The following is a 24,999-nucleotide window of genomic DNA, read 5'->3' as shown; positions in this document are numbered from 1 at the left end:
TTGGACTATTTACGCGTTTTAGGCAGCAAAATAATTATAAATTAATTTGAAAGTTCCGACGTTGGTTACTATATAATAATATATTATAATAATTAGATCATAACAAATTCGTAGGTAAGTATTAGAATTTCACGTTGCATATTATGTGTTACTATGTGAATTCAGTTTCGGTCACATCACACGGAATTGTATGTCATTAAGATTGACGAATTTTCGATGGTCACTTTGTATAGACATTTATAATGTTAAACAAAAATACATAGCGTAGTAAAAAATAATAAGTATCGTAATTCGCAATAAATTAACGTTGAATTAATATATATACATTGAGTGATATTCGAGGGTGATTATACGATCGATAATAATATAGTGACTAGTTTGGTTATATAATAAAATGCAAAATAATACTGTTTAATTTACGATAGAATTCTAGATCATTTCGAGCACGGGTATATTTTACTTTAATAATAAATTAGGTACTTCAGATTTAGCTAAACTAATCAATATTGCAGGATCGATCGATTCGCTTAATTGATCCTAGACTAGACAAACATAGAGTGATAATCTTAATAGAAGTTTTATATATACTATATTAGAGGCAACTCGTGAGTAATAATACCAATATGTAGACTTGTGCGTATCACATAACAATCACTTTTGTTTATTGCAGATTGTTCGTTAAAATTCTCTTCGAATCGGCTTTCAGCTGTAAGTACAATAAATAGGACGATTAAAATAATAAATTTCTACATGGGTCAGTGAATGGTGATTATGACAACAATATGATGAAAAATACATTCCTCAATAGGTTAGTTTTCTCCCAAATTTCCACTTCCAGGCTACTCAAAAAATACAGAACTTATATACATTTTGTTGTTTGCTATGTTTCTCATGTATAGTGAAACAAAAACAAACTTCTAGTACCAAACAATGTAACGTCCAAACATGAATCTCGATCATGATGTATTTAATAGATATTAAATATTTTCATATTTATACTTAAAAGACATAATTAATGTTTCATGATAAAAATAAAAATAAAATAATTTGGTTTTTGGAAATTTATTATAATAATTATAATTTACTTGAAATTTTTCTTTTGATTGCAAATTAGTCTTATAAATAAACATTTTTTTAAATTAAAAATTAAAAATTGAATAATTAACTTATTTATAAAAAAAAGTCCAAAATTTGTCACAAATCACAATAAATCACAATTGTGTGTAGTTTTGTACAACAGATTTCTAAAGATAACCTACATAGATCCCTAAAAATATAGTTTTATGTGTACTAAATTGTGGCAATAGTTTGTAATACATGACTTGGAACTACTAAATGTACATTTTAGGAGGTAAAGTTTTATTTGAAAGAAAAAAATAAATCTTGAAAATATTATACTCAGTACTCACCAAAATTAAATGTTGTATTTTTAGGATTATTATTATTTAGAAGAATCTGAAGATTGAGAAGAGATGAATTTGCTTGGATTGAAGTCAAAGTTGACGAATGAGAACCCTTGAAATTCTTCTTGGTTAATAGATAAAGTTACATCCACAGGCACAGGTGTCAATACTGGTTCTTCCTTAGTGAACTCGGCATCAAAGTTCATTGCGTCTTTTTTATTTTTCTAACAAGGTAAATAAATTATAAAAATATATAGATTAAATTACAATTAATTACCAGAAGTTTTTCAGTAAAATATATATTATACAAATAAATACAAAAATTACAATTTTTGGTTTGAAAGGCGGTTTGACACGACGGTTTTCTAAAGCATCCCAATCCAAATCACGAAAAAATGGATGGATTCTTATAGCTGATTCTAAGCCATCAGCCACCACACAGCCAAGACGCTTGTTACGGTTTTTTGTCATGAACTAAATGGATAGTAAAAATTCTATTAGCATTTGTACAAAGCATTTTCAATGCAGTTTATGATTGTGATCAATTTTAGTTGGCCTTCAACCCATGATAGAGTTGTAATAATTACCCCTTTTAAAATGGAAACTGCTTCTTTACTTAGCCAGACCGGATAAAGAACATCGTCGTGCAAAATAGATTCAAAAAGATCATCTTCGTTGTCAGCTTCAAATGGTGGTTGGCCAGCCATCATTTCATACATAAGAACACCCAAAGCCCACCAGTCGACACTTGCGCCATAATTTAATTCTTGAAGAATCTATTTAATTTTAAAATTAATTAAAATAAAAACAATAAAAACAGCCTGTAAAAATAAAATGTTGACATTTTCATACTTCAGGAGCTATGTAATCAGGAGTTCCACAAAATGTGGTAGTAGTTACTCCGTCACTTATTCCTTCTTTGCACATTCCAAAATCAGCAAGCTTACAGTGGCCTTCGTTGTCCAATAATATGTTGTCTAACTTCAAATCTCTACAAACAAAACAAAATGATTAGAAATCAGGTAAGTAGATATATAAAATATAGCGAAAATAACTAAACGGGTTTTACTGTGTGATTATATACAGAGGGCAAATGATGGTCAAGGGTAAATAGAATCAATATTTTAATGAAATAAAAACACTTGGGTAAGTATCAACGTGGTCAGATTAATATGTACACATACATTTGTTTTTGAAGTAGGTACTTATATTGAACTTATTAAATGAAATATAAAAACTTGAATAACTACTTAAATCTTAAATACTCAAAAATAATTATAATTAACTTCAAAGTAATAAAAACTATATTAATTATCAAATTGGACACAAGCTTCAGTTGTCGCTTTTGCACTATGTTGTGCAATTTACTTACTAACTATAACAGTGTATTTGTTTCGGTATAAATAATATATACATTGAGACATTTACTAATTTGAGTACCCAAATCCCATTCATATCATTTCATATGATAGCTTCAACCCAAGAAATAAAAACAAGTTACGGGGCATACTATATAATTTTTCTGTTTCCTAGCGAGTATTTATGTAAATATATAAATGAGTATATAAGATGTAGTACCTACTACTGGGTTGGACATCATATACATTATACATTAAGTAACTCCAAACACAATACATTTCCAAAAACAACGCGTGGGTTGTGTTCATATATACCTAATCATATGAGTACCTATAAGACCGTATCGTTGAACCGGCCAACTGTATCTCTCTTGAGTTCTAGACGTATAATAAATATGTTTCCGAAAGGATTTACTTATTTACCTATAAACTACACCATGCCGATGTAGAAACTGCAAAGCAAGCGTCACTTCTGCTGCGTAAAATCTGGCGCGTAGCTCGTCAAACTTCCTAGCCCTTTGTATTTGAAACATTAGATCGCCACCGTTCACATATTCCATGACGAAAAATAACCGATCCTATACGTACACAAAAATATTATCAATGTATTCAAAAACAAATAATAACTCAAAAATTGGTCGTACCTTGGTTTGAAAAGAAGAATGTAAAGCCGTTAAAAACGGATGTTTAGCCGCGAGAGCTAAGATACGTTTCTCAGTCATAGTGCAATCAACGTCGTCGTCCTGCACAATTACGTCTTTTTTCAACACCTGAAGAATGAACAAAATATCACGTTATAAATTATATTTCTACTTATTTGTTTACATTGTTATCGTGTATGGTGTATCAGTTATATTATAATAAAATATGAATCTTACTTTGACAGCGTAGACTTCATCAGTTCCTCGTTTTTCAGCCAACATCACTTTGCCAAAACTTCCTTTGCCCAACACTTTTATGAAAGTAAAATCTGTTACACTCATTTTTCGATTACCTAAGTTAAAACAGCTCATGCTTTGGTTCACTGTAAATACAATTTAGAAAAACGTATTTATAATAACAAGTAAGTATATATTTTTATAGTATGAATATATTTTTAATTTTTACTTTTGGACATTTTGTCGTTACTTCGTTTGTCATTTGAGGAATGCTTATCAGACATTATGCTCAGTAAGGTAGAGGAAGATTGTTGACTGAGATCACGATGCAAACCACTTCCACTTCCTGAAACACTGCTGATGCTAAAACTACCATTTCCACCAGGCCAGTCCTATAATTTTATATTAATTCAAAGTTAGTTATTTTCTTTTTTGAGTCTGTTTTATGATTAGATTTATTAATGTTCATACAATTATTATAAGATCTAAAAAATCTTGTTCGACACACTGGACACTAACGAGTTAACACAAGTTAAACTTAAACTCGGTATAGTAACTTTATCTTTAACTATGAAACGTGTAACTACCTATCTAATATTTAAACATGTGCTAAATAACAGACTTAATATGAGTTGATTTTTTACTATAGTGTGTAAGCTTAACGAGTAACTTAGGTACGTCTTACAATACATTAATTTTAAAATAGTATATTATATAAGTACCTACCTAATATTTTTTCCTATGTTTTAATTTAAAATATTTTGTAATTTTTAAATGTTTTCATCATCTGTTCATCATGTTAAAAATATTTCTACTAATGATTCGCACAAAAAATAATGTACCTTCTGTTGAGCAATATTGTGTATAATGTACACAAAACATGTAAATATTTTATGAAAATAATTATTATACATTTATAACTATTAACTGAACTTTGTCCAAAAACTATGAAAGTACTTGTATTTTAGATCCTGAGCGTAGTGATGAGTATAAGGATTTTGTAATTTTTTTTTTTTTTGTATACCTACATGATTTGTAGTTGAAAAACTGCTTTGAATTTCAACTACAGTATTTTTTTATGGAACAATATAGTTGGAATTTTAAAAAGGTAAAAATTAAAAACTTAATACTTTTAATGCAAATTTCCTTATAAGTTATTATTATATAGGTATTTTAAAATATTAAAAATACATTATATGCACAATTTTTTTCTTGTAGAAGCATTTGAAGTTTGGAGGACGCTACACAAGTATAACTTACAAATGTAAAACATAACAGTAACTATTTTTTGCGGGAAAAAACTGAGAAGGCTATAGAATTATAATTAAGAAACGCATTTTCACCACATAAAAAAGAGAACTTTGGCTGTGGAATATAGTTTTTATTCTTTCAATTTAGTAACTAGGTACAAAAAAGTTATTCATGTTTGAAAACACAAAATAATTGGATTTTAAAACAGTAAGAAATTTTTTTCGTATAAGTGATATCAAAAAAATAAAAACAATATTTCACAGATAACGTTCTCAATTATATTGTATATCAATTTGTAGTCTTAAATATCACAACACCCTGAGTGGTTCTATCTATAACAGTTTTTGCTATTTGTACATTTGTAAGACGTAGACAATACATGCAGTGTACCGTCCTCTTAAACTTCGACAACATTTGCCAAAATCACAAACATTAATTGATTATTATTTTGTAGTTCAAAATATATAAAAATATAAATAATATTGCATATTATAATAGGTTAAATTTTTATGACTGAGACTTGACAATATAATACTGCAAGTTGGAACCAACTTTTAACTTCTAATTTGGTTGACAGTAGATAGTTAAACAAATTATTACAATTTTAGTCATTTTTTGTGGGAATTTGAAACTTCTACATATATTATTATATTTAATATATACAATGATATTTTTAAAATATTTAGATTAATGTTTGCTAATGATATTGCTTTATACCATAAACCTATCCACACAGTAAGTATTTTACGGTAAGTCAGTATTGAATCAAAAGTTATAAACAATAGAATAGATATGAATATATGTATATACCTATTACCTATACCTCCTGGCTACTATTATAATGATTCAATATTAATTATATAATAAATTAAAATTTATTTTCATCAAAAATGAATTCAACCTGTTGTACTATATAGGTTCTTATAGTCAAATAAATTACTATAGTAGTAATATAAATGTATGATGAAATATACTCAGTAATATAGGCTAACAGACCGTCTTCGCTCAGAATCGTTTATCGTATGCAATGATTTATCGTTTAATTCAAATTTAAGACATGCCTTATTACAGTGACTTATTAAACGACGAGGTAAACTCGACACTTTCTGCACAATAGAGAGGTGACCTACTTTAGCCTTTTCTTGATATAAAAACATACCAATAAAAATGAACTCAAACTATAATCTATACTCTATATAATTTTAAAAATTTAAACTAGCCCAGCTTTGTCGTTTGCAAACAAACAATGAGTAACTTCAAAATTAATATAAAATTGTTTATATCTTACAACATTTTTGCTGACATTCAAGCCACAGCTTCGTAATGTATCAGCCATTTCGCGAGGATTAATGCCACAGTTATTCGCGACATTTTTCACACATCTCCTGTGCACATTTAGAGTACATACTGGACATAAACATAATATTTGAAAACATTAATACATTATCTTTTATATATATATATATATCGTGTTTTAAAAACATATAATGAAAAGTTATAAGTATAAAAACCTTCACATTGTAGTCCTTGTCTATAGATTCCGTAAAGTAGCGAACCACAATGATCACAAAATGTAAATATCTTATAAGTATGTGGTTTGAATCTATGAGGAACATTGACACTGAACCGTTGAGATTGGTTTCCTTGACTCAACTAATACACAGAAAAACGTATTTGTACATTATATGTTAGAATATATGTGGGTATATAACATACATGCTTTCAATAAGTATTTAGAATAAATACTCGAATACTTATGATTTATGAAAAAGGTATAAAAATATTTAATTCTAATAGGTGCGTCACAAAAATAGTTTTCCAAATAAAATGTCTAAAATACTATAAGAGTATTCAAATACTTTTAATATATTTTTTGCTGTAGATATTAAATAATGATAAGTACTTGTCTTTGAGAAAATTTTAAATTTTAGCCAATTTTAAAATATATTCACTGTATATTTAACTGTGATAATTAATGATTTACAACAAAACAATAAATACTAAAATAATAAATTGATTTTAATACTATAAAAGTAATCTGAATAAAGTATTCGAAATACTATCAAAAGGATTCAGAATACAGCACTAATTTAAATACTTTAAGAACCAGTATTCTAAAATTATTCAAAATACTTAAACAGTATTCCGAATACTTTATATATTCATAATACTGCCACACCAAGTCTGCAGCTACCTATATAATACAAAAAAATTAAATCACCAACCTCTTTCATCCCGAATCCTGGACAGATCGTCACCACTTCCATATGACACCGTTTATGGACCACGCACGTGCAAACTGTAAACGATTTCATTCATGATCATTAGTTGTTTGACATTCGGACAACTTAGGACAACTGAAATATCGTATATTTTAAATAGGAAAAAACTCTGGCCAACTTTTCACAGACATGCACGATACATATTTTATTGTATTATGTGCAGGGTTCGGGACTTATAGGATTTGCATACCCATACCTGATTCAGCCGAGTTATACATAAATACATTTCAAAGTATGTAATATGAAGAATTGAAATATGAAATTGTATTTTGCGAATTTTTGCATATTTCGAGGATTTTATTGTGTTGGGGAATATTTTACTACTGTCGTGATGTTTCGCATATTTTCAAAGATGTTAGGTTTAGGTGTATATTGGTCAAAAATTAAAACTCCGTGTCATTATTAGACCAATGATAGTAATAATCCCACGCCGCCATGCTATATAATCATTTAGTATTTGATAAATTAGGTACACAGAAAATTAATGTCATTGACAAAGTACATATAGGTACCTAATTATCGTGATATTCATGCGGATCCCAATAATAATAATTGAAACACGATGTGCCCATATATATATTTTTTAATTTAAAACTATGTATAATTATTATATTATATTATTTGTTTTTACAAGAATAAGCACTCTCACGACATTTACCGTTACACAACTCTCCATTCCCACCGCAGGCTCAATGTTTATTGTTACTAACTTGTCTTGCAATGGCTGCAAGTGCAAGGTACCCTCGAGGGCATATAGCAACACAACTATATAAGCCGGCCCACGACAGAGAACGACCAGTTTTTGTGCATCGTCAGTCTGACGGTTAACCTAAAGCTGACTCGTTTTGTCATTCAGTCATTGACATACAGTACAATCATAATTCATAAATATCCCGGAAATGAGATTAATCTTGTTATTTTTATCAACATTTCCCATTTCATATACAGTAAGTATTCGACGTGGTTCACAAAACAAATCATGATAATGCTGCCCGCACGTTTGCAGGAAAATAACGTAGGTACCAAATGACCTGCGAATAATGTTATATATTCAGATAAAACGTCATTTAACGTAACAGATACATATTTATTAAAATATGTGAAGGTTAATTAAGATATGAATTTATGTTATTTGGATTGAATTTATTGTTTCAGAGTGGCTGTCTGCTTCGCAGTTTAATCCATTTTAAATAAAGAAACGTTTTCCAAGAATATAAATGCTTCTCATTTTTGAAATACTACATTTTTATGTACAATAAAATGTAATATTAATATAGTTGGTATTATTATAGAACTAAAATTAAGTAATAATAAATAAATGTTGTGCATATTTTTACATTTTTAAGAGCAGAAAAAATCACATATTTTAATGTATTTTAGTGCGCTATAAATCCAGAATCCTGATTATGTGGATTCCGAATTCGACGAAAGCTTAAAAATATTCACATGCGTGTTGATGATATCCGTGAGGATAAGATAATTTATGTTTATAATCATTTTCGTGAACACCGCCTGGGATAGACTACTTTTTTTTAAATTAAAAATCCTACTGAATGTTAATCTCGATTCGTTCTCATCGTCGGCAGCCGACGAGTGATGTATTATTATTATTATTCAAAAATATATATTATACGATTGGACGTTTAGACGACATTTTTAACACCGTTTTTCCTCGAGTTTCGACTGTATCATCATATACATGCATATTTGTTGGCTCGTTATGTAGAATAGGAAACGCATACGATACGTTTCAACGTAATAAGAAAACTTTCATCGATATAATTTACTTGACAAATTACTACGGTTTACAATTTTATAACATAACGAAAAACATTTTTAAGTTTTAACAATGACTGACAATGACTGTTTGACTAAAGCTCGGAAAACAAATTTAATACATATATAATAACAAAAATAACCTTAAAACAATGTAAAAAATATCTGGTCGAGCCCAGCATATTCTGACGTGATCACAATAATGATCCGAAAACAACCATAAATTAAGGTAATCGAAAAATGGTTCGGGTCGAAATTTGAAACTAGGTTGTCAGCTTAGCTTATTACTATAATGGTGGTTTTTTTTTAGTTTACCAAGCTCGGGACGTTTTATAACAAACTCGAAAGTAAAAATGGTTGAAATCTATTGAACATAAATATATAGGTAACAAAATATAGATGGTGAATAGATAACGTAGTTGAATGTTTTTGACAATTATAAAGCACACCTTGTACAATTATCTACCCAAAATCCAAGTCTGTAGATTGATTAGTGTTATTTTAATTTATTTTATACAATAATCAAAGTATATTTCGTCAAAACAAATTTATTTAAAATTACAAAACAATTTAAAAAATGAACAACTGCAGCTAATTAGTATTTATTTCATTAAATCGTCAACAAATTTAGGTAGATGTCAGGGAATCGTGGTCTTGTAAATTTAATTTCAAAAAGTGTACGAAAATAATATTACCAAGGTAATGAAACTATGTGTGTAAATATAATTACTATTTTTTATTTTAGAAAAATGATCAACCACGTATTAAAGTAGGTAGGTACCTACATTAAAAATTGTGAACAATGTTTGCGTTGAGACAAGTTTTAATAATTAATCGTGCAATAGTATGATTGCATCCGTTTCCAAATCGGAGTCAGGTGTTTGTCATAATAAGTGATTTATTGGGAATTATTGATAAAGTAATAACTAAGTTATGTGTAATATTTATGTATAGTATACATATACTGCGTATATTTGTACATATATATTTACTCGATTATTATTATTTATTACCCATCCCTAATACCTAAGCTGCGACATTGAGGAGGTTGCGTCTTTGAATTTGAAATAAATTTTAATTCATTTTTGTCGATAAACTATAATTAGCGCAAATTTAAACACTATACAAATTAATGCATTCGAGATTTTAGTCTAGTAAGAAATCAAGAAAATGATCTGGGAGGAATTTTTGTACTAAAGAAAAAAATAGTTCTTTAATTCCAATAGAAAAATCGTTGAATTATTATAATACATAGTGTTCTATAAATTCTTTACAGGTATTAACTAATTTTCAGAGAATACGCTTACTTATAGTTGATTAATAATAACTTATTATTAAGAAGTAACTATACGTATATTACTATTGGAATAAATATAATAACTTTTTTGAGTTAATATAGATATGTTCTCGAGAAAGATTTCATATAATAGGTAATATAATATATATATATTTTTGAAAACACAATTTCGATGTCAAACATACTTTGATCGGAAGTCCAAAAAACTTCAAAAGCCGTCGATTTTCATACATTGGGTATGCTGCTATAAAATTAATATTTATGGAATATGTGACAGTCAAAGCTTTATAGTAGCTTTCTACGATAGTAGATAGCTACTTATATTATACATAGGTAATCAAAAATGTTTGATCCTTTACTTATTTTCGAGATTATAAATACGATCTACCTGTCTTTTTGAACATTACGTGCAATTCGCCAATAAGCTCACGAAAAGGAAAAATGTTTTGTAATTTTAATATGGCGCAGTGGAAAAATCGATGGAATTCGGAGTTGTGTAAAATAATTGCAAAAGTATTTTAAGTCCCGCAACAGTTTTCAAACGCCAACAGTGTATAAGTCCGAATACACAGTTGAGGATAAAAAAAACCCTGCGAAAAGTAGCTAGCGGGACCCAAACAGCACGTAAACCTCGTTTTAATTTGTTCTTATGAAACGACAACGAAAAAAAGTTAGTTTTTTTATATATAAGTCTGAAGACACAATTTTACTGTATTAGGGCGTGATTGCGCGAAGTTGTGCTTTCACCCGCCTTGCAAATATCAATAGTGCTTAGGCCTGGTATGTACCACCTGTGTTCGGTTTCCAATCTATTATCTGCATACAACTTTTTATTACTCGAAAAAGCGTTAACCTAAATATACGTATATAGATAATGCATAAAAAAAAAGCACGTCGTTGTAGAACCAATCTCGATATTAAACATTTCGTAGAATTAGTGTGTTTGCTTTTTACACCCATAGAGGTTTATAATTAGATTTTTTTCATCCAAATTCTTTATTTATATATTTAATTTATTTAATATAATCCAATATAATTGTATAAATTAACGCGCTATGTGTATATTGGAATATTTAATTTAAGTATTCTTACTTTTAATTAAATATTATAATATTCGCAATAATTTTTAATAAATTTAATTTCGAGGGAAAAACGTTCGGGTCCCAATAATAATTGCTTCGAAATGTAATACGATAACACCCTCCACCACCAACGCTACTGGTAGCCAATAAAGGGTCTGATCTTTTTTAATTAACATTTTAATTATTATTATTGTTATTGTTATTAATTATTTAAAAATTTCAATGGGAAAAAACATAACACTAATAATATAAACTAAAAAAATTTAAAAATTCTAAATTATTATTTTGAAGTTAAACTCACCTTGACATTGATATCCTTGTTTGCCAAATCCCCTTAAAAATAAAATGCTTAAATTAATTTTTAATAATAATACATAACATTTTAATGCTTTTGTAGTAGCTATAGGTAGGTACTCTAAAAAATATAATTTCATTAAAATCTCATCGTTAAAAATAAAAGGATTATAAGTATTCGGTAAAAATGGTTTCAATTGGTCGATATGACATGACATATAATATTTCATGATCAATTTTGATGTTTTCGACCATTTCCTATGCAAATATACATTGGTAATGAAATATATCGGTTAAAATTAATTCAAATATTATTACGAACGGTTTATTGACATATCGTGGAAACACTCGAATTATTCATTATTGTTTGCCATTAATGAACAACATAGACATTTATTTTATCTTGCGCCTATTGTCATTCGGCGTACAACTCATAAATTATAATAATATTTAGATACCTATTATAAAGGGAGAATCACCAATAATATCCGTCCTCCATTTTTTTTTAATTCTTCAGATTTTTAGAATTTTTAAGTATATTCAAACTTATGGTGGTACACAAACTTATTTTTTAAGTGGAAAAACTATATTGTTTTTATATTGTAAATACTGATATAAGAAGATGATTTTTTTGAAAATTTATTTATTTTTATAAATCGAAATTCAAACGAGTATTGTCAGAGTTATTAAACTTTAATTATCAAGGATAATACTCCACGATAATAGATCTATCAGATATATGAGGGGGCTTTCATGATTTTAAAACTATAATATGATTTATAATTATGAAATGTAATTTATGTATTAGACTAAATATTATATTTATTTTATATATCATGCAAAACCATTACGGACTTTTATCTTTATTTTCTGGCATAGGTAAAGACAATAACTCAGAAATAACTCATTAAAATTTCGATTAAGATACATAAACATTTTCAAAAAATCTGATTAACAATTTACAGTAAGTTAAAAATTAGCGATTCTTATTAAAAAAGAAGTTTGTAGTTACAGGATACTCCTTAAGAGGACGCAATGTGTTGTCTCCGTCTTACACACGTAATTACATGGACAAAACGCGTTTACGCAGTCCGAGTAAAATTCGCTCTGTTTTGGTTTTAGAATTAAAATACCTATTAAAAAATTAAAATATGAGAATATTTTGGTGTGCAAGGCGGTGCGTTTTTTAAAAGGTTACAGGTAGCTTAAAAATGTTTAAATGGTCTTTATAATATCTAAACAATACATTGAATAATGAAAAACCACACCATCTTGTTCTTCGAAATATTATCATCTTTTCATTTTCAAATAGGTATTTTTACTAAGGAACCAAAATTGAGCGAGTTCTACTCAGACTGCGTAAACGCGTTTTGTCGTACGTGTGTAAGACGGAGACAACACACATGGGTGTGGTGTCCTCTTAAGTTACACAAAAAAATCCAAGTACCACATAGTAATTATATTCCGAAATTCATAATTTAAATAAAATATGTATTATAAAGGAATAACACTGAATAATATATATATATATGTTTATAATTAAAAACTATTGTTATTATTATTATTACATTTTAATTCTATTTATTTGGTCAATATTATTCTCAACATACAGATTTGTTATAACGATCGGTGTTTCATTATTATTAAAGCGTGATGTATAATATTTAAATGTTATGCGCTGTTCATCGATACAAGTTAATGGTAGATATTATTATTTTAAATTTTGTTTATAATAATAATAATAATATTAATCATCGGTGATAAAGATGTTATGATGTGAGTTTTTAAAAAAAAATTATTCTGCAGTGATAAAATTCCATATAAGTATAAGTATGTGTTTCAGTCACGACGGTTCCTGAGGCTTATTTGGATTTTTTGGCATTCAAATACATTTTTGGAGTTTTCCGAGCATATATTATTCTATGTAATAATTAACTAAAATATTATATTCTGAATTAAAAATGCATATAAAAAAAGATGAAGCATTTTACAAATATTTTTTTGCGCATTCTATGTAGATAGGAAGAGGAAAAAACATTAATAATGAAACCAAAAATGTAAAACTTCGATAATATTGTCAATAACAATTTCATTACACACTTAGAGTAATATTAGATAACACTATTAATGAAATTTTTTTCAGTTTTTACGTCAGCGACTAAATATTTAAAAAAAAATTAAGTGGGTATATATTAGGCAGTTACTTATTTTAAATAGTAACTTTAGTTTTTTCACGTGACTGTTTAATAATAATTTCACACTTTGTTTATTTCCACGACTTTTAAATACAATTGAACATGTTTACTTTTTTTGGTATATTCGTTGTTAATATTTTTATTTTTTTACTAAAATAAGTGAACAATTTTAAAACTTAATTTTTTTAATTTTTTAGAGTTTTTTGGACTTTAATATCTAATCTCTACTCAATAACAATTAATTGCTAATATAAAACATGTATCTGCGATGTATAAAGAATGTTATTTTTACATATTTTATAGGTCCTTATACAATGTATCTACTTCATAATTATTATTATCTAATACGTCTGTTGACCTATTTAAGGTACAGTAATAGCGAGCAAATGAAACCAAAATATAAATACGTAATTAAAATATTATAAACATATATTATTAAACAAATTGACAGCTGTTAACATTTTATCTTTGAGTATGCGTTGAACGCCATTAAAATTTAAAACTCTTTACTGTGTTATATAATATTATACACTAAGTATGCTTATAGAATGCTTTTGTACCTTTCATCATATTTTAAGTTATTTCAGATGTAAAGTGTGTGGAATCAAACAAATTTCAAAAATGTTATTTTAAGTTTTAATTCGATGAATTTGTCATCGCGACAAAAGCATAACGACATTTTGTATTTTAATGCTTGTAAAATATTTCATATATATATAAATACAAGATAAGAGAATAATATGAATATATTATTAAAAATGAATAGGTATGGTTCTAATATGAGTATAATACTATAGTATATATAATATATACCTACCATATAGTACCATTGTACCTAATGTTTTTAAAATGCAAAAAAACATGATTTATATAACAGTCTGATATACTTATAAAAGCTTAAAATTTTTGTTTGATCATATAATATTATGACCTACATTTATCAGTAGATAAAATGAAAACTAATGTAAAATAAAAAAAAAATGCCTGTGACCCAGTTGATATCTAAGCTAATAATGAATAGTAAGTTAGTTTTTAGTTATTTTTATTTATCTATTTTTTTTTTATTATTATTACTATTGTTAATATACAGACGATGCGTACAGTACATTAAAAACTGCATTTAAACACAAAAATCAACAAATCAACCGTCACCCATTTACATGCAGAAACTACAAATAACAAATCATAAGTTTAGGTAATGGATACCGTACAGGACTGATCTGCAATTATATACTACCTAAGCATGACAATAACTCAAGTCTTGAAGGTTTCAGAGTTTTACGAAAAATTTAAAAACAAAGATGATAGCAATACGATAGCTATCTGCCATATAGTATATAATATGTTACATATTATAATGATTTCCCGATATAATTCTGCAGCAGATGAAACGTTTGTTATAATGAAAATACAATTTAGTACTTGATGATATTTTAAAAATATATATTTAACATAGAAAATATTTAAAACTTTTTGTAAAAGTTTTCAAGATGAATTTATTTTTAATATACTAATTCTATTATATATATGATAGAAACGTCGTGAGTTTAAATATCGATTTTACAAAATTTAATGTATATTATATTATATGGAAAATGTAAGTTTAATAATATAATAATTACAATGTAGGTAACACAAATGGTATAGACGTTAAGATGCATTAGTTACTTGATACATTCTAAATGTATGTTGACATAGACATTAATAAGTCTACCATAGTTTATTTTCCGGGAATTTTAAACACTCTGAACAGGTGTTTACGGATTTCCATATATTTTCTTAAAAAGGGCTTAATTTAGTTTAAACCTGAAATAACGATTTATTTGATAAAAAAAAAATACGTAACACAATTAGACTTCTATTCAGTTTTATTTTATAAATGCAATTCTTGAAGCATATAAATAAAGAACAGAGCAATCAGAGATGGTCTGCTGTTCAATAGAAACCGTACTAAGTACCTACGCGCGGAATAATAAGAAAATAATTATATGGAAGTATAATAAAATTCGAATTTTATTTTTACTTGAAATAAAACATATTTTATCGAGTTTAATTTAATTATTTCCATTACAGAATTACAAAATACTATTGTTTGAATAATAATTATAAACGCTAATTTTGCAGTACAACACAGATACACAATTGTCGCAGTTGACACTTGATATTATTTTACTCAAATCACTGCACGTTTATAAAAGTCAAAAATTAATGATAAGGTAATTAGGCAATTAGGCAAAAATAGGTTTTTCTCTTTCACAGTGGTCCTAGGGTTCTAAATAAAAAACTTTTTTTTTTTTAGTTGTGTCTTTTTTATTTTTACGAACACATAGGTACATAGGTACCCATACCTACAAGTGGGTTATTACCTGTTAGGATTTACCGTGATAATACCTAATAATTATACGTCATATTAATTTTTAATACCTAACTTATTAAATAGTGTTTGCATTACCATATGAAATTTCTGCAATGTGAACAAAACGTTGGTTGCCTGAGGAATGTCGCCATAAACTTATGTCCGTTCACTTGATGTACTCGTCTCCTCATGGCTCCACGTCTTCGGTTCAATAGGCCTTGTCGTTCTTTGAATTCCAATGGGCGAACTGGTAAATCTGATGAATTTATTTCTAATATAAATATCGACCAGAAATGCTTTGAAATTTCAATTTTTCAAAGTAAAATTTTTCCTTGCAGATGTGTGAAAAAATATTTTTAAATACCTATTTAAATAACACAAAACGTTTACCTTTTGAATTCCATTTCAGATCTATTCGAAGATGCAATTTTCCTTGCGGTTCTAAATGCACCTAAAAAATAAATAACAATGTAATATAAAAAACTATGCAAATAATTTTTATTTGGAAAACAATATCATATTTAAAATCCTTAAATACGTTAAGATTTGTATTATTATTATTATTATCATTTATTGGTGTTTAAAAACGCAATGAAGTTTATTAAGTACCTATGAATTTGTATTAACTGTTGTTTTATTGGTTATACAATAATTTGGTAGGTATTTCCACTTTCAACAACAAAAGACTGATTAAACCGATGAAAAATTGAAATAATATAGATTTTTATATCAATAGAAGTTTATGAGAATAATAATGAATTTAAAGTTAATATTCTATTATAAACTATTGTAAGTAACATAATGTATAAACTGAATAATTTTAAATGAATATCCTTCTATACTTATTTGGTAATTAAATTAATAGGTACGATATTAGTCATGAAAATCAGTAAATAAAATTTCACAATGTTAAAATATCAAGAACGCAATAGGGTAACTGGATTCTGGGAGCTCATAATATATATAATATGTAACGACTAAAAGTGAAAACGTTGGGTGTCTATGATCTTTAATATTATTAAATTATATTATTTATTGATGACACGCTGTGAATTAAAAATGTCGAGAGAAAATACTCTATGACTGTAATAAACTGAGATCGCAAATATTAGACCGAGTTGACATATTCACCAATGTGATGGTTGGCGTGGTTATATTTAAGGCCACTCCTCCGTCACTTGTTCTCGGATGGGTGACCACCAGAAAATTTAAATAACGCGAAGTAATATTTAATCGTGAAATAATCACCGACATAAAATAGTATCACACGAAATCTCCAATGACATTTTTCTCAAACTAAACTCGTTTCTTTTTAACGGATTTCTTTAATCATCGACACATTATAGTATATACCTACAGCTTTATTAGTTAATATAATAATATGTCAAAATACTGTTTTAAATTTGACAATTTTATCAATACACTGACGTTTCAGTTAACATCTCATTTCCAGTAATTAATGTGTTATATTGTTGTAATTTTAAAAATGTATAAAAAATAAATTTGGAAAAAAATATTGAATAATATTTTGGTGAACACATAACACGCATTGAAAATAAAATATGATTTTGGTACTTATTTTTTTCAAGGTGAAATATTTTGATTATTTTCATACCTTCAACATCGTTATTTTTTTCACGAAATCAATTAAAAAAATTAGGTTTTTTTTATCTGAAAACAATCTCAAGTCATTCAATATATTATGTAATATGGTTTTGTACTTCAATTATTTTATAAAGCGAATTAATCGGTCGAAAATCGTACGCGCTGATAAAAGATAATGGCTGTCAATAGATCAGAAAGCAATAACCACAAAATATATTGAAGTTCAGCTCAAAGGGTTAATATTATAATTTGACAGTGTTTACTTGACAGGGTTTAAAGTGTTTTGGTTTTGCCGGGTAGGTAGGTAATCGAATTCGGATTTCGTTTTCACTGTTAATCCCTATTCCCCGATAAGAAAAGACATTTTTGAAATAACAAATTAAAATTTTAATTAGATCACCGGGGCAGATTGTTTGCCCGGTTATTTTTGAAAAAAAAATCTGAAGACTTTATTTAGAGAATAAGTCCATTTGCTTGGCAGAGTACAATAAAAACATTCCCGCCCAGAATCGTTTTCGTAAGCTGCGTTCTGTCACTTGTATATTTAATTATAACATCGGGCAACTATATTATAGTCCACCCACTCCAGTGTGGTACGTCAGCGTGTGTATATTATATTCTATATACACGCATCATCGGTATGTCTGATTAAATAATATACTGCTAATGTACATATACGGTAACTGCAGTGGTCGATTTCGTTTACACGGATTACGTTTTTATTGACACAAAATATTATCTACAAAATTAATATACGAGGGTACTAATTGCCTTTCCCGATAGCAAAGTAAATATTATATAATTACTACCTATATTATAACATTGAAAATTATGACATAAAATGTGTATATTATATATCACAGCGACCAATCTGAAAGATGATTTTACAATATTCTTACTACTTATTAATATATCATATTTATGGGCTGTATTCATAAAATTGTAAAATTAAAAAAAAAAAAGAAAAGTTTTCGTTTTAAGTTGTATATGCAATATATTTTACGAACTTTTATATTACATTTCTGAGAAATTTTGAGCGATAACCTTTAAATAAACTATCGATATTTTTATACTCCCATCGGTCATATTATTATTTCGATACAACTCGATTGACATAACATAATTTAATTTTCATATTTCAATTTTGAACAATTTCTAAAAAACCACGTTTATTCAAATATATATACGCTTTTATAAGTGTTCTTTTATATATTATTTATACACAACACGTCAGAATCTTAATCGAAATGCATCACTAGTATATTTTTAATCATTTATTTAATGAACGGCGATAAAGTTTAAAAACGTGTAGACTAAAATATATGCAAAAAAGCAACTGCTAATACCAACAAATATATTAAACTGTTTATAATAAACTCATCTGTTTGAGTAAAATATTTATTTAAGTTGCAATTTGAGTTTTTTTTTTTGTTTTATAATTCGTTTGGAATTTTATACGTGAAAACAAAATAATTGAACGGGAATTTAAAATATTACCTAGCTATTTAAGGAGAATTTAGTGAACCTGTTGAAAACAGTTACGATTTCATTTTTAAGTAAATTTAATTTAATTCACTTAGAAAATGTACTAAATCTATGTGGGACGTGGGTGTAAATATTACGATGTAATGTACATATAATGTGCATTCCTCTGCAAAAATATTCAACTTTTTTGCGTTTTTAGAATTTGCTATGTAATTTCCAATAGTCTCTCGTGTTTTAAAAGTGGGTAAACGTAACGTAAACCCCACACGCGCAGCACCCGTCTCCGCGTAGGTGTTTCAAAACTAATTCAACAATTTATTTACAAATGGTAATTTCGACAAGTTTTTTCTTTATTAATTTAAATTTAAAACATTGACGCGAAATAACCTTTTAAAATATATCGACACGTTATAGGTAGGACATGGGTATCATACCCAAACGTGGGTATTAAAACTAGTTAAAAAGTTACTTGTTTAAAATGTTCAAACCTAACTAGTTGGCTAATTTTATAATGAACTTAATAGTTTAACTAGCTTGAGTGACCATCATTGTCATAATAACTTAGCTTTTTCAGTTAACTTCCAAATTAATATGTTAAGTTAAAATCAATCGTGGTTAAATTTATAATTCATCAAATACTGTTCTATATAATATATAATTAATGGCTAGGCTATATAAATACCACCCTGTACGCAATGATTAAAAAAAAAAAAAAATAAACCAATAATTATTTGAAAGACACTTCACGATCACACAACATATACGCATGTGGTACAGAATGTACCTATAATTATAAACAAAAATAATTGACTTTTATTAAAGTTCATAGAAGTTTTATAAAAGTATAAAACTTTTAGATATATGTTAAATTAATTAATGAATACGAGTATGGCGTATATACACGTGTTATTTCAAGATATAACTTAGGTAAGTACATTCACGGTTAATTCAGTTCAGAATAGCTGAAGGGTTAAACTCAATTTTAGGGATGAAGGGAGGGGTAATATTAATAAAAATAAATAATTATCACTATTTTTATTTTATTTTTACACATCAAACAATGTTTTGATAATTCGAGAACGATAGCAATAACAGTCTTAATAAAAAAAATAATAAAAATGTTATATTATAGAGGCAATCAATAATAAAGCTGTGATTTTCCACGACGATAAAAATTCGTATAGTGAAAAGCCTCGTGCTCGCGCGATATCATTTTATTTCCAAATTTTATCGCATAATACGCATTCGGACATAGAACATCTTTACGCGTTTTATATTATATTACATCATATACGTATCGAATGTTAAAAATCTGCTAGTGGATAGTGGACGGAGTGGGGGGTGTATACAAATATGGGAGGATCCCCCCCACACACACACAAATACGTATCCACGGCGGAGGATACGGCGGAGGAACCTGTGCAGATAACCCGCAGAGGGAATTTCAACCACGCGATATTCATAATAATATTATAATCATCATCAGGCATCAGCTGGTAAACCAAATGCATCCCGTCATCTACTCGACAGTATTTACTTTGCGGTAAGTGGATTTTAAATTACTGCGGACAAATACTCACACAATTAATTAAACAAATAATAACCAACGCGTCACGTTATTATTTTTTTTTTTATATCAAAACGAGCACTTAAACCTACTTTTGCGAATAAATATACAAACGGAAGATTATTATGATACGGCGCAGCAGCCTCCGGCCGTAATAATAAAAGCGTACGTTTATTTGGTTTATTATAATCGTAATAATATTTTATCGACAAATGTTCAAAAACATAAATATATCACTGGCTGTGCAATTTATATAGATTCGATTTGCAGGCACGATGGTCGAGGGCACGTCCGATCCGTTTCTAGCGTTTTTAACGCAGACTTACGCAGTTTATACTGATTTAATTTGGCTCACACGAAATCCGTACATAATCATAATAATAATAGTAATAATATTAATAATCATAAAACAAACACAGCCCGAGCGCGATGATAATAATTAATAACGGTATACAAAATAACGCAATACATAATATAATAACAACTACCCTTAATTTTGACGCAAGCGCGCGCACATAACTTTTCGGAAACGCTGCGGCACGCTGCCGTCGACCCCTGCGCGAAGTCTTGTGCGCGGAGCTTACAGCCAGCCCTGTAGGTTATTATTTAATAAAACCGTCCGGACTACTACAACTGTGTATTGTATACGACACGCCGTTAAAGCGACAGAGACGCGATTCGCGCAAAACTCCGTTGTAAAATGTACGTGTGCTCCTCCGTCGTAGATCCGACTAATTGGGTCGCAGCTCGCCGTCTGTTGTATATAATATATTATGGTAAATACGGGATTATTCGAAAATTATGCTCACCCCGCCCCCTCTACCATCTAACCATTAACGATGCATATTTTATTAAAATTTTAGTTTTTGAAATTGTATTTAATAGTAGGTACCTATTATAGGTACGCACTATTAAAGACCGCTATTTAAAAATATTAGTAATTTTTTATAAATTCCATTTAAAGAGTAGTTATGTAAATATATTTTTTCGAATGAAAATCATACTTTATTCCTGTAAATAATTTTTCATTTGACTTTTGTTTGAAAATTGTTGATGTATCTAAATCGAAATTCAAACGAATAGTTGTTACTTGTTGAGATACTTACTAACTTTGTGTACCAAGGACAATAATTACACGATGATGGGTTTTGGAAGATCTGATGATTTACAAATTTCAGTTATTAATAATCTGTTAACAATTTTCAATTCGTTTAAATTGTCCGAGTGATTACATACTAGAATATATTTTGTATTTCTGTAAAACTATTATTAACGACAATGTTAGCCTAAGTATTTACATTTTAATAACTCAGAAAATACAATATGTCCGAACTTTGAATTAAATACATTAACATTTACAAACACATTACCTACCTCCTCATAAGTTTACAATAAAAATAAAAAAATTTTCTCTTTTGAAATTTAAAAAATGTGCAAGTAAGTATCATTCTTAAATTAGGTACATTAAAAAATATATAAATAATTAAAAATATGGTCCTTAAAAATTCTAAAAATCATAATTTGAATAATTTCTTCATTAAGCAAAATAATGGAGGTGAACATAATATTTTCCATTTGGTGATATTAAATTATTACCCTATATGCAACACAAGGTAATATACGCCGGCGAAACAACAATAATTATTACAAAATTATAATATTTAAAGCACTCGGGTAATTAAATTGAAATCTGTTATATTAATTAATTTTATGAAATCAAGTGTACCTACTCGCAGCTTATTATTTCTTCGGAAAACATATACGTATACCCTTTATAATATACATTTACCGTAGTGTGCCGGTGTACAATATTATAGTCAAAGTTCTCCGAAAGTATTCACGTACAACCTTGATCTTTGATCTGGAATTTAATGTACAAATTCTAAGCTTTGAGCGTGTCAGAATTGTCAAACTTTTATTATTTTGCGAAAAACACGAAATACGAGAAGAAGAAAAACCGCGCCGAATACGCTGGCGGTACGTTCAAGTATTTTGATTATACGAATTCAAATTAAATACCTATTTATAGTCGTTATTTATAAACTTTGTGCATTTTTTATCCAAAGCGTTTCAAAAACTTATCTATTCGAAACGTTTATAATATTCAGGTACGGTTGTATTTTGAGTTTTCCATGAATAGTTTGCAGTAGGTAGTCATCGATAACGCCGTTCTAAGTGTGAATTGTGTTCATTTTTTCGTATAACATTATCGATGAGAGTAGACATATTTAGGTATATGTGAAATAACGTTTGCTCGTGATACGTTCGATTTACCAATTTGCCCAGATTGTAAGTTGAATAAATTAAAAACAATACCCATACAATCAATTACAATTTTTGAAACAACCGTCGAACTTCAAAGACCACACCCACACTTGAATATTCGTACACCTAATAATAGATGTTACCTACCTAACATGAATATTAATTAATGCAACAATTTGAGTATGTTGTACAGGTAAGCATATACCAACCTATTTGATTATGACTGCAAATAAACGCGGTCTAAAAGTAAAACTTTTAATGAAACATTGTTTTTGAACGCAAAGGGTTAAAGTTTTGATCCGGCAATTTCGAACTTTCAGCTTTTAGAACCACTGCAAATGCTAGGAATTATGAGCAACTTAATCTTAGTTAAATTTAAATATAGTATCAAGTTGATATACATGAATAATAATATAAATCAGAACATGATCACGAGTGTAGACCATATTATATAGTTATTGGAACTTCTACTAAATTAATAACATTCGTCAAAACTTTGAAACACAAAGTTATAACCAAGATAAATACCTTATACCAACAAAACATGAAGTTTTTATACTAATTACTAATTTTAAGAAGTTTTACGTATAAAAAGTATAAATATTTTTATAAACTTGCTATTTGTTTATAAATTAACATTGTAAGAATGTATGAAATAATTAATCGATATTTTTAATCATATTATATTCCAATATCTGATGATACAATAAAATTTCAGTATGAACCGACCTAGGGCGTCGGGAAACCAGGAATATTCCCGGGGGAACACAACCGTTTTTAATAAATTTAATTTCGTTTTAGATTGATTAATACAAAATAAAGTACATGGTTCAGTCCAAAACTCATATAAAAACCACATTTCTTATTTCAACACGGCTATAAATATATCGTACAATGTATATTTTTAAAGCCTGTATGGCCGCGAATATATTATAATATTATAGCTAGCACGTACGTATATGTGCATTTATTACTGCTCCCATGCAGCATTTATGATGACATGGCTGGAACATAATTATAGACGTTATTATGACTCGAAATAATAAAAACGGAAATCATATTTTCTAAATATTATAGTTAAGACAAGAAAACTCCTTATACTCTAAAGCGAAAACTTTACTTTCGTGATAAAAATATGTATAGAACGCGTTTCATCAGTAATATAATATTGTAATATAGGTATGAAATGTATTTTTCATTTTTATGAAGCAAAAAATAAACTTTTAAGTTCAAATAAATGATTTAATTTGAATTAGAAACTGTTTTTTACCGTTTATAATAATAAAAGCGTAATACTTACGGAGCTACTAAAATAATGTTATAAATTTCCCGATCCAACACTCCTCCGTAAAGTTATTTAGTATATTATGATGCTTACCTATATCAGAGTCTAAATAGTTGTTTTTGAAATATCAAATTTTTTTCACAAAATTCAAGATTTGCGTATTATTCAGGAATTCATAATATATTTAATGTTCTAAATCAAATTATAAATTAGTCTTTGTATTAATCTACAAGATTTTTCTTAAATATTTACACACCGTAACTCGTATATTATTATATTTGGTATTGCGATGAATAAAACATAAATAACAAATTATGAAGTTTGCGAGCAGGAATGGAATGCACCTACCCCCATATACCCCCATACCTTACTACCTTCCGTTCCTAAGGTATTCGAGATGCTGTGCTGTTGTTATATTTCGTAGTAATAAAGGTCACAGGGAAAATTTTACAATTCAAAACATTATTCTTAACTGTTAACCCCCTTCAATATGTGTGCGTTCGCGTGCCACTAAATTTTATTGACCTTTTTAAAAATCCTGCAAAAGGGATATATAAACTTCATTGATTGACGGCGTAAACTGATGCAAATTCGACGATAAAATAGCATTTTTGCATTCG

The 24,999-nt window shown here is 28.0% G+C and overlaps 1 protein-coding gene across 1 annotated transcript in view; it reads right to left on the bottom strand.

Annotated features, from left to right (window-relative positions):
• LOC100160881 (protein kinase C) overlaps positions 1-24,999 on the bottom strand; it is a 36,292-nt gene continuing 11,293 nt past the window's right edge. The window contains exons 2-16 of the mRNA XM_001947587.5: positions 16,563-16,623; positions 16,269-16,428; positions 11,629-11,660; positions 7,116-7,189; positions 6,402-6,543; positions 6,179-6,297; positions 3,869-4,031; positions 3,640-3,785; positions 3,406-3,531; positions 3,185-3,339; positions 2,256-2,394; positions 1,991-2,179; positions 1,731-1,877; positions 1,410-1,627; positions 1-706 (exon numbers count right to left, since the gene is read on the bottom strand). Coding sequence (XP_001947622.2) covers positions 1,442-1,627; positions 1,731-1,877; positions 1,991-2,179; positions 2,256-2,394; positions 3,185-3,339; positions 3,406-3,531; positions 3,640-3,785; positions 3,869-4,031; positions 6,179-6,297; positions 6,402-6,543; positions 7,116-7,189; positions 11,629-11,660; positions 16,269-16,428; positions 16,563-16,623 — 1,839 coding nt within the window. The 3' untranslated portion in view covers positions 1-706; positions 1,410-1,441. The remainder of the gene's footprint in view (positions 707-1,409; positions 1,628-1,730; positions 1,878-1,990; positions 2,180-2,255; positions 2,395-3,184; positions 3,340-3,405; positions 3,532-3,639; positions 3,786-3,868; positions 4,032-6,178; positions 6,298-6,401; positions 6,544-7,115; positions 7,190-11,628; positions 11,661-16,268; positions 16,429-16,562; positions 16,624-24,999) is intronic.

This window comes from Acyrthosiphon pisum, chromosome X (genome assembly GCF_005508785.2).
Source record: "Acyrthosiphon pisum isolate AL4f chromosome X, pea_aphid_22Mar2018_4r6ur, whole genome shotgun sequence".
Classification (NCBI taxonomy): domain Eukaryota; kingdom Metazoa; phylum Arthropoda; class Insecta; order Hemiptera; family Aphididae; genus Acyrthosiphon; species Acyrthosiphon pisum.
The sequence above is the reverse complement of the archived record's forward strand: the minus strand, read 5'-3'. Positions and strand labels throughout refer to the sequence as shown.